At 36.9% G+C, this 17259-nt stretch overlaps 1 protein-coding gene across 1 annotated transcript in view; it reads right to left on the bottom strand.

Annotated features, from left to right (window-relative positions):
- CUL3 (cullin 3) overlaps window positions 1–17259 on the bottom strand; it is a 91676-nt gene that overhangs the window by 45077 nt on the left and 29340 nt on the right. The window contains exon 3 of the mRNA XM_044241703.1: window positions 5904–6017. Within this exon, the coding sequence (XP_044097638.1) occupies window positions 5904–6017 (114 nt within the window). The remainder of the gene's footprint in view (window positions 1–5903; window positions 6018–17259) is intronic.

The raw sequence follows: 17259 nt of genomic DNA on the forward strand, positions 1-17259 counted from the left end.
AATGTTATTGCTACATTCTGCTTGACCTCTTTACTCATCCTTAATGACTTTCCAAATAAATAGCTCAAAGAAGCAGTGACCCTCCCTTCCTGGGTTAACTCTCACCTTGTGCCTATGAACTCACAGCCTCCCTTTAAGGAAAACCTGCAATGACACTGTAGCTCTGCTATTTGTGAAAATGACTGAAGTATGGACAAATTCAAGTAAAAAAATGAAAATAAAGTTGCCATAGTTTTATGCAGAAAACTTCTCTACTAACTTTCCAGTAACCCTATATATTACATTAGAAAACGTTTTTCTATTTCCTTTGCCATTAATTCTAATTGCTCAAAAGTAGCCTATAGAATACCATCCATAACTTTAACTTCCCTTCATACTACATTCATTTTTATAGTTTTTAAACTTTTTTGAAGGATTTTATTTATTTGTTAGAGAGGGAAGGAGAGAGAGTGGAAGGCAGGGAGAAGATAGCAGGGGAGTGGCAGGTAAAGTGAGAAGCAGGCTCCCCACTGAGCAGGGAGCAGGATGCGGAATTTGATCCTAGGACCCTGGGATCACGACTGGTGTGGAAGACAGACGCTTAACCGACTGAGTCCCCAGGCATCCCGTCATTTTTACAGTTTACAAAGAAATATTAACTGAATAGTAACATATACTTATGCGCTATATTGACATTAAAACTATTATAGAACCAGGACAAATTTTCTTGTAAAATGCTCACATCTTTCTCCAATCACTAATCTTTTAAACAATTAAAACTGAAAATGAAACTTTTACTAAGTAGCCCCAAACCAATCTTAGAAGTTCAACATGAAGTTTTAAATATTAGGAAGGGGCAGAGTGGCAGAAACCAGAAGTGACATGTTCCATCTAGAGACGTGTACACATTTCTTTTTGAAATGCTGCACATGCCGCACAACCAAGTTATGTGGAACAAAGTGTGACCAGTGGCTGCCTCCATAAAACCAATGATCCCACTTTCATCTTCAAGAGTCAGCGTGTCCCATAGTATCTATACATCGAGGCTGATGCATGACATTTTACAGACATCTCCTTGTAAAGAGAAAAAGTCAGCTAGCTGAGTAAGTAGGTGGTAGGTAGGTAGATAGTGAAGAATCTTCTCTCCTCCCTCTCGGAGCCTGAGATCTAGAATTTGAACAGTTATAGCCCGTATTCACCATCAGAAGGTTATCTGTCTAGGATCCATGACGGTTCAACCAGTATGATTCAGATATATGCCCTATCTAGCAGGTTATGTCACATGAGAACTCTGGAACGATGGTAAAACTCTTCAAAGAAAATGCAGACATCAAGAGGAAAAAGTCCTTAGATTCCTGGCAATTAAAAGCATTTGTATTTTCTGACCAAAGTATTGGTTAAATAAATGGCTGTATTTGTCAAAGTAATTTTCTTTCTTTTTTTTTTTTTTTAAGATTTATTTATTTATTTGATAGACAGAAATCACAAGGAGGCAGAGAGGCAGGCAGAGAGAGAGGAGGAAGCAGGCTCCCTGCTGAGCAGAGAGCCCAATGTGGGGCTAGAGCCCAGGACCTGAGATCATGACCTGAGCCAAAGGCAGAGGCTTTAACCCACTGAGCCACCCAGGCGTCCCTCAAAGTAATTTTCTAACTCCAGTTCTGCACATTTCAATGTATAAAATTTTACCTTAATTTTAAAAAGCACTTACCTAATTAAGCCCAGAATACTAAGCATAAAAAGGCAAAATAAAGAGAATAAAAAGAGTATGAAAATGAAAGAATTCTATCTTGTGGAATGTGAAGATATCTTATCAACAACACTTGAAATTCTCTCCAAATCCTTAACAGCATGTATTTTTAAAAGATTTTGTTATTCAAGAAAGAGCGAGGAGAAGCAGGGGGAGGCTCAGAGGGACAAGCAGACTCTCTATTGATGCAGGTGGATCCTAGGATCCTGAGATCAGCACCCGAGCCCAAAATCAAGAGTCAGACACTTAAACTGACTGAGCTACTCCAGCACCCCAACAATAGTACATTTTTTAAAAGATTATTTATTTACTTATTTATTTGAGAAAAAGAGTACGTGAGTGTGCACAAGCAGCACAAGGGGTGAGAGGTGCAGAGGGAGAAGCAGGCTCCCCACTGAGCAGGGAGCTCAATGCAGGGCTTGATCCCAGGACACTGAGATCATGACCTGACCCGAAGGCAGACAAACAGCATATTTTAAAAAGCATTTTGCAAAACTGTAATCCATATTAAAAATTAATTTATAATCTATAAAAACTATAATCCATAATCTACTAAAAATGTATAATCTATTAAATCTGTAAGTCTATAATCTATATCTATTATAATCTATAATCTATATTATAATCTATAATCTATTTTTTAAAAAAGATTCCACGTACATGTATTTATTCAAGTTACACTTGAATGCCTAGTTGGTGCAAGCTGTGATAGGTGTTGGGGACACAGTGGTGACAAGACACTACTGGCCCCTCTTCATAATGTTCAGTCTAATGGGGAAACAAGGCCCTAAACAGCTGTTAATGATGATTGTGATAAATGACACAAAGGAAGAGCGCTGGGTACAAGGAGAGCAACTGCGGCCAGTAGGCAGTACACAGTATAGGTCAGGGAACCCTTACCAGAAATCTACTGAGACTTAAAGGATAAGTAGGAGCAAATCACATACGGAGAGGAAACGTTCTAGAAACATTTCCACACAGAAGACATGTATGAAGATTTCAAGATGAGCAATAAGAACTTCAGCAGACTCGATCACATGCTTTCAACTAAGCACTCTAGGAGCACAGCAAGTGTTCTAAGACTAGTCACAAAACGCTCTGAGAGAGAAACGAAGATGCTTTCCTGCTGGGTAATTATGAAAATCGAAAAGCTGCAGATTCTAAAAATATATGATGGAGGGTGAAGACACTGACAAGAGTAATTCCCAGGTTTCTGGCATGAACAAATAGAATGGTACCAATTTTGCATTCATTTGGAAATGCCAACTTTGAAGTCCCTCTCAGACAACAAAGATGGCCATCAACTTGACAAATGAATATAACAAATCTTAATTTCAGAAAATGAGAATGGAGATGTGATTTGGGAATCATCTGCACAGAGGCACTAACCGAAGCTACAGCAGGAGCTGAGGTGAACCAGGAGGAGGAAGTCCAGGTTACTAAGCCCTAAGACTGCCTCTACTTAAAGGGCAGAGGAGGAGGAGTAGCTGAGAAGAACAGTCGGAAAGGCAGGAGGCATACCAAGGGAGTGCTATGTCACTGAAACCAAAGGCCAGCATGTGGAAAGAAAAGAGCAGTCAACTGTCCCCAGTGCTGCAGAAAAAAAATCAAGGAGCACAAGGATTTGCAGTGATCTCTGCCTTCAGACATGGTGATCCTCATAAGAGCAAGACTAAAGAGCATTAGTTGAGGAAGAAGCTTAACTGGAATGTATTCAAAGTGAATCAAAGATGAGAAAAGGGAGATAGCCAAGGGTCAACATTTGCCTGTGAATGACAATGATCCTAGGAGGCAGCACAGAGTAAAACAGAAAATTTAGTAGGATTCTGAGGATGTGAGTGGTCTAAACATGTCTCATGTGTATTAATAAGACTCAGTAAAAAGGTAGAACCTGAAAACACTTGAGGTTTTTGACAACATAGAAAGGGATGTGATCCTGCTTAGCACAAGAGGAAAACTGGCCTTTAACATGAGGGAAGACAATGCCTCCATTAAAACAAGAGGGAAATGGAAAAACACAAAAGGGAAAAAATACAGGCAAAACTGTAGATTTAGTGGTTAAGAAACGAATATAACTTCCACCTGATGCTTGCTCTTTTCTGTGAGACATGGAAGGCAGTATCATTTAAGAGTGAGGGGGCCAGCAGGAAAGCTGGAGGTATGGAGAGAAACTAGTAGAGGGGAAATAAGACGAGGGGAAATAAGACAACTGGACAGTGTGTAGGGTCAACTGGACATTGTGACAAAGGACATACAGTGGTAATGATCTACTCTGTTGGGAGTTTCCTCCAGCAGAGGCCCAGGAAAGGTAAGTTGCTGGTTTTATCCAGGGCTGTGGTCCTATCAGACAGGTTTGATGAAAGGATAAAGGGACAAGAAACCTTAATCCTAGTGAGTTTTTACTGAGCACATTACTTGGTCCAGGGGCTACAGTACTCTATATGAATGGCACCTTCAAGCATCATGGCTACCCTACCCAATGAGCAAAATATTATTTTCATTTTATAAATGAGGAAGCCGAGGAATAAACTTATTTGTTTCTTGACTTTTGTCACATAGCAGTCAGGATTCAAGGTTTGACATTTCATTTGGGAAACATCACCCCCACCCCCAAAAGGGAAGTGAAATAAAGCAGAAATTTTTTAAAACATGTAAGAGTGACTGTGTGTATAATCTTGAAATACTTCTTTTATCAATAGAGTAATGGACCATAAAATTACAAGTGGTTTTCTATCTTACTGTTTGTTAGTGTTAAAATTTAAAGACTTGTCAAATCTAGAACTTAATGAGAACAATATAAGCTAACTTATTTCACATTTATAACCAAGGCATTGTATGTTTTCACATGCTATCTCATTTACCTCAAAATGTCAGCACAGAATGAATCTACATCCTGAAGAGGAAAATGAGGCTCAGAAAGGCTAAATACTGTTCTACTTTTTTACCAACCCCTAAAAATTGAAGTAGCCTCTTCCTGACCCCCTTGCCACTAAGCCCTGTAAAACCAGGGGTAAAAGGCCTGACTGCATTCTCTGAGCAGAACAAAAAACTCCAGAGCTGTTTGCTCTCATTGGAAACTCTTTCCAACCACTGCTTTATGCTAGCAAGTGAAAGAAACTAGGACATGCTCTCATCACTATAGCTAGAATCAAACTAAAGAAACTGAAAATAAAAATTTGAAAAACAGAGAGTAAAACCTTAGAAGAAAACCGTATGTCCAATTCCCAAATATAAACACTGAAGTAACAAGAGAAGTTATTAGACTTGTTAATTTTGCACTGACACAGTAATTAAGCTTGATGAATCTGGCCCCGTTCTATAATCACACAAAGGTAAGAAAAAAACTCGATAGTTTAATCTCCTTTATAGTCATTAAACAGCTTAGCTCATGTCAATGTTTTCCAAATTGTTGAATACGGTATTTTCCTTGACTGACAAAAACAAAAAACAATAGTAACAGGTAAGAAATGGAATATGTATCTGAGTAACATATACTGCAAAGATTTATTATTAAGACAGACAGCAGCTATTAGAATATAATTATTACAAGCATATTTGTATAAAATGACACCTCATCACTGAAGATGTAAAGACATTAGGTTTTTAAAAACATGTAAGAGAGTACTAAGCTTTCATCTCTCATGCTGTCATTCAACCACTGTTATTCAAAAAGAGACATTCAACATTTTCCATTTTGAAGTACAAGTGTTATATACTGAGAAAAAAAAATTAGACCTTTCTCTTTCAGTCTTCCATTCTAATCATTAAATATATGAATAATTAAGGTTCTACTTCATATAACCTAAGGCTGGTCCCTGTAAAGGAAGTATTTTTTTTTTAAAGTAACACCTTCCACACTGACCTGTGCCATTCAACTAAAGGGACAGAAAGAAGACAGACACTGTTTTGAAATGCCTAACTACTTCCTTTTTTTTTTTTTTTTAAAAGATGTTATTCATTTATTTGACAGACAGATCACAAGTAGGCAGAGAGGCAGGCAGAGAGAGAAAGAGGAGGAAGCAGGCTCCCTGCTGAGCAGAGAGCCTGATACGGAACTCGATCCCAGGACCCTGAGATCATGACCTGAGCCAAAGGCAGAGGCTTAAGCCACTGAGCCACCCAGGTGCCCGTGAAATGCCTAACTTCTTAAAGGAAAAACAAAAAAAGCTCTACTTACCATATACATTAGTATGTCTCTAATCATCACCATAGCTGTTTGATGATCATTCCAAGCTTGATTTAGCGTTTGAAGAAAGTTGTTATTCAATGAATTTAGTACATCTTCTCGCACCTATTAACAGAAGAGTTCATTAAAGTATTTTACACACGGGCACACACACAAACACACTCTCATATGTATACATGCACATATCTGTTCAATAAAATGGTATGGAATATTCAATTTTACATCAAAGAAATAGGTTATAGGCCAGTAGAAATATTTTAAGCTATAATATAACCTAAATACAGATAACTAACAAATATGTTGTATAGTCCAGACCCATCTCCTGATCTCCAGAATCATAAAGCAACCTCCTGGGCAGTTCTCAACCCTCCAACAACCTAACATCACAGTCAAAATAAAATCCTAAATACTTTAAAGAACTACAGGGCCCCAGAGAATTGGTCCCAGGCTACTGTTCCAACTAAATTTCTTACTACACCTCCCCTTCCCCATCCTTGCAGAATGGTTAAAAATGTTGACTTAGGAGTCAACTACTGGGCTCAACTCCAGCTCCCTGACTAGCTATGTCACCTTGGGTAAATTTATTGCAGCTCTGTGCCTCAGTTTCCTTACATGTGAAACAGTATCCATTTCACAGAATTGCTGTAGAGGTTAAATGAACACTAGTGACACACTGAGAACAGTGCCTGGCACTTGGCCAACACTTACTGAGCATAAACTATTAACTCACCCTGCTCCAGCTACTGTGGGGCTGCATCCAACAACTGTGTTCTACCCTTTGCTCTGCACATTTCACACAGCTTACACCCTGTATTCTACCCAAGTTTCACTTCCACAAAGAGGTCTTTCCTGATCACCCTATTTCAAACAACTTCTATCTCCACTCTTTGCACTAATTTTTCCTCACAGTACTTGTCACTGCCTACTGTTTTACCTATTTATCTACTTACTATTCCTCTCACTAAAATGCAAGATCCACACCAGCAGAGATTTTGTCTTTTTTCATGTGTGCCTCCCACACCTAAAACAGTGCCTGGCATCTAGAAGACCCTTTACTTTATTCACCCTACCCTCCAATACCATGATCCACCATCAACATGGTAAGCTTTTTCAGGATTATCTATCTTTGCACATCAAGTTGCCTTGAGTCTGAAGTGCCTTTGCAATGCAATCTTGCTAAGACTACTCAGACTCCAAGAATTCCTTTCCATAGTCCACAAGCATATTGCCACCTTCTCCAATAAATTCCTAACTACTAGTACTTCCTGCTACGCTATCTGTCCAATGATTACTGACTAGAAAATGGAATTTAGACTGATTCTAGCTTTATTATAAAGACGCAGTTTGTCCTCTGAGTTCCTGTAACTTTGGGACTGTACTGCCAACCTCCGTAATTATTCCAACCCACCCAAATCCTCCATGGTCTAGCCCTAACCAGACACGTTCTAGCTCCAAACACCTCTAGTAGTGATTAAACATTTTTAGGTTGGGGAGAATCTGAAGTCATGGTGTTTTGTGAGAAACAAATTATTTAATGTGTGTTGAGATATATAGATACCTATAAACTTGAATTATAAACAGTAAATAAAATGTCACTGCATATTAGCCTACTATAAACAAGTAGTGGCAAGTGCCGAAGACTGGAAAAAAAAAATATATATATATATATATACACACACAAAACACACTATACCCACAAACGGGAGAATAAATTAAAATTGAGAAAACTGTAACTAATTTTTCTTACATATTAGAGGAAAAACACCCATTAGGAGAGCTTGGTGATGAAACAATGTCTGTTCTAGTAAATGTGTAGTCTGAAAATCACTAGCCTGTATCACATAATTTAGCACTGTATCACATGTAATCTTTTCTTCTAAGACTAATAATAAGCTCCTTGACTTTAAAACATATCATCCATAAGCATACTAACTATATCAAAAGTGACACACATGTTGGTTCATAGATAGTACTGTGTTAAATACTTTTTTGTAAAGTGAATACTAAAGCATTTATTCCAATTCATTAAGTCTGGCACTTGTCAGATGCAAATTCCCATGACAGCTAACACTAAAAAAACCCCACAATCTGAAAATATGCCTACTTATAAATTCCTCACCAATCTTCATATACTTTCAGTGAACCACTAAATTCTGAATAGCAATTAAATTAAATAATGACAATACTAGGGAAGCAGTACTATATATCTAACAATTATTCTTAATGACTTAAGTTAACTTCTGAATACCCCTCTGTTATAAAGTCAAGTTACATGTTAACAAAGTCACCCTAATTTTGGAATGCAAAAATGTGCTTGGTATATTTGTTAAATGAATGAAAAACTGACCACTCAAATTTAAAAAATTTTCAAAAGACACGTGTTTTATATACTGATTTATATACACTTCCAAATAAAACACCTCAAGTATTTATCTAATATTTATACTTACACCTGCCTTTCAACAAAATAAAAAAGTGATCAACTAGCACAATGTGTCATAAATGATAAACTGCTTTATTTGCATCATGCCTCAAAAAATTACCCTGACAAATCAGTAACAATGACTTTTACTTAGCAGAAAATAGCTGCTATTAATTTTGTTATTTTTACTTTGTTTTTTACTGTTGAAGTTAGATGTGGTCATGGATCTGCTTTGGCCAATGACCTAAGCACAAATGATACATCATTTTTATATAATGTAAACTTTATCATCTTAGTAATTTTTAAGTGTAAAATTCAATGATATTAAATACATTCACAATAATTAACCTCTATAACAGGACATGGGAGTTTTAAGAGGTACCCCAGAAGATCTCATGCTGGTCAGACATACTCTGTTACATTTATTTTTGAATGATTACACTCACACACACAGATACAGGACTATAAGACATAAAATAAATGCTTAACATACACTTGCTGCATTCTCTTAATTATTCAGATCACTCCATGAACAAATAATTCTTCTGCTAGTGATGCCTCAGAAAACTGTCCTCCTACTCTGAGAGATGAAAAGTGAAAAAATATGTGTTCAAATATACATAATAAAAGGAAGGAATGAGATGAAAATTCAACCTTTATGAAGATTAAAATGGGCTTTTTAAAAGGTAAGTTTGCATTTAAACCAAAAAACACATTAAGTGGAAGATAAAAAGATTTAACTCTTATTTTACAAACTGTTAACAGAATACATGAAATTTACAAGAGATAGGAATTGGGGTCAGTTGTGTGTGAATAACATGGTTAATCTCACACCCTCATAACCACAATTAGTCTTTGCATCAGCAAAGGCAAACAGGAAGGAATCCTGCTGTAGAGGTGGTACTAGTACCGTAGGGGGCAGGCAGACCAAGTATACCCACCATTATCATAAAGGAAAAGCTACATGAAGGTTATTCAGGTGAAGAGCTAGAATTTGAGGGGTGAAACAAGGAAAAAACAAGCAACAAAGCCATGGAAACGGAGAACAGGATGGGACCAGCTGTGACAATGAGGCTAAAATGAGTAATTGAAAACTGATGGCTTGTTCATGGCACTTAGTCTTGCAAAAAGCAAGATACAGACAGTAGCCAAGAGCAGTAGATCAAGAACCTGGCAGAAAATTAGAATCCCTTGAAGAGCAACAGATTTTGTTCAAGGGCATGAGATGACAAGACACAGACTGGGAGAAAATATCTGGTAAAGGACTGTTATCCAATATATACAAGGAATTAATAAAATCACCAAGAAAACCCAATCTAAAATACTGGCAAAAGACCTGGCCACCTCACCAAAAAAGATAACCAGATGGCAATTAAGCATACTGAAAGATGTCCAATATCTGAATAAGAAGTTGAAAAATGAGGGGCACCTAGGGTGACTCAGTCTGTATAGTATTCGACTCTTGGTCTTGAGGTTGTATGTTCAAGCCTTATGTTGGGTGTAGAGATTACTTAATAATATCTTTAAAGAAAGAAAGAAATTGCAAATTAAAACAATGGGACACCCTTACACATTTATCAGAATGGCCAAAATCCAAAACACTGACTACACCAAATACCGCTGAGGATGTAGCGAACAAGCACTTTTGCTCACTGCTGGTGAGAATGCAAAATGATACACAGCCACTTTGGAGGACAGTTTTGTTAGTTTCTTACAAAACTACATGTACTCCCACCATACCATCTATCAATTAGGCTCCTTGCTATAAATATCAAAAAAGTTGACAACTTATATCCAAACAAAACCCCAGACTCAACATGTTTACAGCTGCTTTATTCATAACTGCCAAAACGTGGAAGCAGCCAAAACTTCCTTCAGTAGGTGAAACAATACACTGTGGTACATCCAGAAACAGAGTATTATTCAGCACTAAAAAGGTATGATCCATTAACCCACCAATGGAGGCACCTTAAGTGCAAATTACCAAGTAAAAGAACACAATCTGAAAATGCTACTGCCTACCATATCATTCCAACTACATGACATTCTGGAAAAGGCAAAAACAAGAGAGACTATAAAAAGATCAAAAGAGGGGCGCCTGGGTGGCTCAGTGGGTTAAAGCCTCTGCTTTTGGCTCAGGTCATGATCCTAGGATCCTGGGATGGAGCCCCTCATCAGGCTCTCTTGCTCAGCAGGGACCCTGCTTCCCTTCTCTCTCTCTCTGCCTGCCTCTCTGCCTACTTGTGATCTCTATCTGTCAAATAAATAAATAAAATCTTTAAAAAAAAAAAAGATCAAAAGAAGATGATCAAGGTGCTAGAGAAGTTAGGGTAGAGGGAAAGATTAACAGAGCACAGAGTATTTTTAGGGTAATGCAACTATTTCGTATGGTACTATAATGGTGGATACATTTCATTATACAATCTTTAAAATCCACAGAATGTACAACACATGAAGAGTGACCCCTAACATAAACTATGGACTTTGGGTGATAATGACAAGTCACTGTAGCAAATGTACCACTCTGGTATGGGATGCTACTGATAGTAGGGGAGGCAGTGGGAATACGGGAAATGACTATACCGTCTCAATTCTGCTATGAATCTAAAAATGACTGAAAAAATAGTCTATTTAAAAAAACAAAAAAGATTCGGGGGCTGACCGAAGACCAAGAAAAGACAATGTCTCTTTTTTCAACACAAGTATGTTTTGTATACTTGTAATAATACTGATACAATTCTGAATCCTGATTTTTTAGAGAACAATTAACATTCAACATTACTCTCTGCTTTAGGAGAAAAATACCTAGTTACAGCATTTCATAGCATGATAACAATTCAAAGAAAAAAGGTTCTATCAGAATAAAATGCAGGAAGAAAAAGTCATCTGAGATTTTAACCAACTGCCAACCTAACACCAAAAGCATTATCTATAAAAGGAAAAAATGATAAACTGGACCTCATCAAAATCAGAAACTTCTCTTTTGCAGACACTTAAAACAATAAATAAACAAGCTACAGACTGGGAGAAAATATCAAATGATCTGTATCCAGAATTTCTCGAGAGAGAGATATAAAAACTCTTACAACCCAGTGAAGAAAGCAAACAATTAAGAAATGGGCAGAAGACTTGAAAAGACGCTTCACCGAAGGGTTATATAAAGGCAATTTTACACAAGAAAACATGTCCAACAACACTGGCCATTAAGGAAATGAAAATTTAAAAAATAAGATACCCATTGTAATAGCTAAAATAAAATATACTGATAATACCAAGTGCTGACAAAGATGCCAAACAACTAGAACTCTTCTTACACATCGCTAGTGAGAATGCAAAATGATATAGAGGAAAACAGTTTGGCGTATGACCTAGCTAGCAATCCCACTCATAGGTTATCCCAGAGAAATGAAAACCTACATACACACAAAACCTATAAATAAATGTTCACAGTAGCTCTCTTCATAATCACAAAAAAACTACATACCATCCAAAACTCGTTGAACAAATAAATAGGTAAATGGATATGTAAACCGTGGTACGTTCACACAACAGAATGTATCATTCAGCAATAAAAAGGAACAAACTACCAATACATACAACACCTTGGCGCAATCTCAACATAACTATGCTGAATGAAAAACGTTTGTTTCAAAAGGTTACAGACTGTATTATTCCATTTACAAGACATTCTTGAGAAAACCAAACTACAGTCACAGAATAGATCAGTGGTTGCCAAATCTCAGAGAAGGAGGAGGATAGGACTACAAAGGGAAAACAGGGAGTGTTCTAGGGTGAAGAAATGTTCTATACTAATTATGGCAGCATTTATATGAATCTATACACATGGGCTAAAATTCATAGAACTGTATATGAAAATAAAAGGCTAATATCAACTTTTTAAAATCTGCAACAACTATGATTCTCAAATTGTGCCGTTTAGTTATTATACCGTAAACATAAGCTAGGATGTTACAATGTTTATTCTTAAAAGCAACTCTGAGGGGTGCTCTGGTGGCTCAGTTGGTAAGCAACTGCCTTCAGCTCAGGTCATGATTCCAGGTTGCAGGGATTAAGTCCAGTGCTCAGTGGCAGGGGCAGGGGCTGTCAGTCTGCTTCTCTAGCTCCCTTGCCCCTCCTCCCAGCTTGTGCTCTCTCCCATGTACTAATAATTGAATAAAATCTTAAAAAAAAAAAAAAAGGCAAACTGAATGCCAAATAATTGTTAATTACTTCAGGGGTGTCAACTTATGAATGACTCTGGAATAATTCAAACTGGCATACTACATTCTTCATTTCTGTGAACATAGCTTTTCCTGTCCTTTTAATTACATCCTCAGCCAAGATTAAAGTGGAATTACTAAATCAAAAGAAAATGTTTATTTTTCAGCACTGTGATTAAAATCTGTTCACTGATAATGTCCAAGTTGCATGAAACACATCTTCAATCAAATTATTGGCAAAAGGAAGAGGATGGAAAGGAGGATGAGAAGAGAGGCCAGTAGGCATGAGTATGCCAAGACCTACAAGTTCCCAGTCTTTGCCCTCGAGTTTTCTTATCTAAGTATCTTCATGGATTGACAAGGATGCTAACCTTGGGCCAGGAGTTCTTGGCTGGTTGAAGAGTCAAAGACATTAATAATCTGCACAGTCTCTCCCCCAACCCCTGCTGCCAAGACACACAATTAAATCATTAATTACAATTTTCTTTCACCCCCTCAGTTTCAATGCCTGGACAAAATCCCAGCCAGCCAATCCTAATTAAATGTTTAGGTAACACAAGAAATTCATTGGCTAAAACTAATTATAAAAATTTTAGCTCTAAAGTCCACTGAAACTAGAAATGAGCCATATAATTAATGGGATATGGACTACTGAAAATTAATGACTTCCTTTCTTAAAAAGTCTCAAAACTCAGGACAATTTTTAATTCAAATACAGACAAATCTCTGAAGTACAGAAAACTGTATTTAGCATTATTCTGCACTGAAATACACATTGTGTATTAAAAACACGAAGTGGGGGTGCCTGGGTGGCTCAGTGGGTTAAAGCCTCTGCTTTCCTTCGGCTCAGGTCATGACCCCAGGATCCTGGGATCGAGCCCCACATTGGGCTCTCTGCTCAGCAGGGAGCCTGCTCCGGCTCTGTCTGCCTCTCTGCCTACTTGTGATCTGTCAAATAAATAAAATCTTAAAAAAAAATAAATTGATAAAAAAAATTAAAAAAAAAAACACAAAATGGGTCATGAATACATGGAGCATATGCTAACTACACAAAAAACATTTACAAAATACCACAGAGAAACTAAAACTTTAAAGGCATATAATCTCCTAGAAATCTAAAGTATTTTAACCATAGCTCCAAGTTAAAAAATCAAATTAGTATTTGAGGACAACTTTCAGGGCAGTTACTAACCAGGACTTTGATTAAGTTAGTTAACTCACCTGGTCTGTAGCTCCTCCTACCCATATTATTACCGGGGTTGACTAGAACAATGGCATTTATTTCCTGCTCCACTAAGATGTCTTAATACTGCTGCAAGGTAGGCTCCATTTTCCCCTGAGTAAATATGATTTATATTGGTTCCACAGAATTTAAAAAGTGGCATTTTCCAATCTTTTGGGGAAAAAAAATTAAGAGCCAAAGGATATCTGCTAAGTACCCTCTGGTCTCCAAATTCTGAAACAAATATTGTTTATTTCATCTGACTATTTAGATAAATATGCAACATTTACATGATCAAAAATAATATTTAAGTTCCCACATACATCTGAATTTTTTCAGGGGCCTGTCACTTTACAAATTTTACCATTTATGTAAACTCTATTTTTCTAAGGAATATCATTAAAGAGTTATTCTTTTTTTTTTTTTAAAGATTTTATGTATTTATTTGACAGACATCACAAGTAGATGGAGAGGCAGGCAGAGAGAGAGAGGGAAGCAGGCTCCCCGCTGAGCAGAGAGCCCAATGCGGGACTCGATCCCAGGACCCTGAGATCATGACCTGAGCCGAAGGCAGCAGCTTAACCCACTGAGCCACCCAGGCGCCCCTAAAGAGTTATTCTTGAAGAGCTCAAAAACTTACATCAGTGATGACATAAACACCTATCAATAAAAGTGGCTACCTACAGAAGTCCATCTCCATGAAGTGTAGAAGACACCTCTCCTAATCTGACACACATAGGTTTTAAAAAGCTCCATAGCTCTTCGCTTTCTCCTGAGAACTCTTAATTTAAAAGATTAAAAAGAAATAGTATAATACTTTGCTATTTTTATGTTAACAGTCCTATATAGGGAATAGTGGCAGCAGAGGAGGGCAGTTGCTGAAAAGTTTGCCTGTCTGATGCAAATCACAGATCAAACACTTAATAAATACATAACCACCAGTAACTTCTTTGTGTATCAAGTTTTTACAAAATAGGAATAATAACAACACCTACTTCAAGGAGGTGTTGTGTGGATAAAATGAGTTAATATATAAATAATGCTTACAACAGGGCCCAGCCCACAGTAAAATATAAGCATTTGTTGTAACCATAATGTTATTGATATTACTTATTTAAAATAGTATCACATAAATATTCGATCTTGCTACTCTGTAAGTGTGGTCCTTATATAGGGTAAGGTTCAAGACTGTCATCATGATCATCACCATCACCTTGAACTTGTTAGAAACTCAAAATCTTGGGTCTTAGGTCAGTTCTACTGAATCAGGATCTGCATTCCCAAGTGCTTTAGATTTTGAGAAACATGTGACACAAAACGCATATACATAAATATGGTGACATATGTTATATAGTACTTCCTAAACTCTCAATTTCTACTAGATTCTTGCTTTCCTTTCTTCTATAAAACAAATTTCTCTGTTAACTGGAAGGAATCCTTTTACTTTACAAGTAGAGGAGTTTGTAAAGCAGCTAGTATCTATTATCTGTATACTCAATGTAAGTTTGAAGAGATACTGCTCTCTCTTACAATACATAACAACCTTAAGATTTTTGTATTTCAAAAGCAAACTTGTACTAAGCTTACGAGCATTAATCTTAAATGCTGATATCTTAAACTTTGTTGGTATTTTAAACTTTCCAAGAATTCACTAACGACAAAAGATTCCTCAATGATATAAAATTCACTGCCTTCCTGAGATTTTCTAGTCTGATAGTATTGTTTCTCACTATTTTCACTAATATTCAGAAAAAAAGGTGGCAGTCTCAATCAGAGGAATCATACCAGTATCATGGACAGAACAGTAAGATAGCTACTACAGGGTAAACTTGTTTCTTGATTGCTGTCAGAACATTCTTCTGTAAATAATTTTACTAACATATATGTAATACTTAGTAATGTAAATTTCAACATTTTATAAAGAGCACACTACCTGTAATTTCAACTTAAAATTCATTCCTAGTGGCAGAATTTCCCCACTCACTTTGAAGTGTCCAAAATGAAGCTCTTAATTCAAAAGAATACATAAAAATCTTTCTTCAAACTGTCAATTCAGATATATAATGATTCCTTCCAACAAGCAAAGGAGGGTGCTAGCCACTATGGGGGAGAGGAGCTTAATACTAGCATTCATATGACCTTAATACAAAGTAGAATACAATGAATAGCAGTAGAGAATCATGAGGCTCAAAGCAGGGGCACACAGAGTGGTAAATTAGGAGAATGCATTTTTATAATTCCATACATAAAGAGTATTTGCTACATGTTAAAGCAAGTAAGAAATCATCTAAATTTGGCATCATTTAAAAAAATATGCCCTCAGTTAATATAAAAAAAAGAGTTGGAAAAATCAGGATTTCTCTATGAGTACCAAGTAGTGCCATGAAAACCAGTAGAGCTTTTTACCTAATGGATGGAAATGAAAACTGAAAGAAAGCAGAATACCACAGAAGGACATGAATTATCTATCACTTGTAAAGTATTACATTCACAATGGTTAAGACAAAAGATATACATTAAAAACCCTTACAGCACTAGTACCATCATTAAACTCTGGACAAAGATACTGACAGAATAAGTAGTAAAACATATACAAAGCATGGCAATATGGTAATTAGTCTTTTTGTTCTCTTCAGTAACATGGGGAAAGAAACCCCCCCTAGTTCCACAGGATCACACAATCTGGCTCCCACCAGACAGACAAACTCATCTGAAAAAATGAGAGATCTAGACCCCAAAATCTTCACTGTGCTTTTAAATGGTGAAATATACTCTACTTGAACAGGGTTTGGATTCAGCAATTAACTGGGTAGGTAGAAGCACATTTGGAAGACAAAACAGAATCTGGCAACTGGTGAATATAAGGCATGGTTTCCATCTGACTGCTAGTATTCTCAGGGATTCATTTCCATAGACAATTATTGAGTGTCAACTATATGAAGGAGCAGGAGGCAAAAACAAGAATAAGACAGGCCCTAGGTTGGTCACTTGCTTTTTTGACAAACATTAAGAGAACACCACTAGAAAATGTAACAGAAAGCAAGACAGAAAGGGGTATCTGCCCTCACAGTGCTTAGTCTACACAACAATTTAACTGGGAATAGCGAATATTTAACACATGGGTGAATTTACCAAATTAAGTAACACCTTAACCTAGGCTCTCCCCAACACCATTTCTCTTCCAATCCTTTCAAAGTAGAAGCTACTCAATTTCTTAGGCTCCTCCTATCCTGTGGTTGCCATCTTCCTGAATCTCTAATAATCTCTATTCCCTTCATTATCCCTCCAAATCTCTTTCTCTTTGGGGATTCCTCTAATCATATTCCAGTCGCTCTTCCAAATCATATTCCTAAGGGTTTGTACCCCTAGCTCAAACAGAGCTTTCCTCCTGTCATCACCCTAAGCTACTTCAATATTCATTGTAATAGTTGTTTCTTTCAACAACTTAAAAAGTTAGAAAATAAGGACAAGATGGCAGGAGAA

This window comes from Neovison vison, chromosome 3 (genome assembly GCF_020171115.1).
Source record: "Neovison vison isolate M4711 chromosome 3, ASM_NN_V1, whole genome shotgun sequence".
Taxonomy (NCBI): Eukaryota; Metazoa; Chordata; class Mammalia; order Carnivora; family Mustelidae; genus Neogale; species Neogale vison.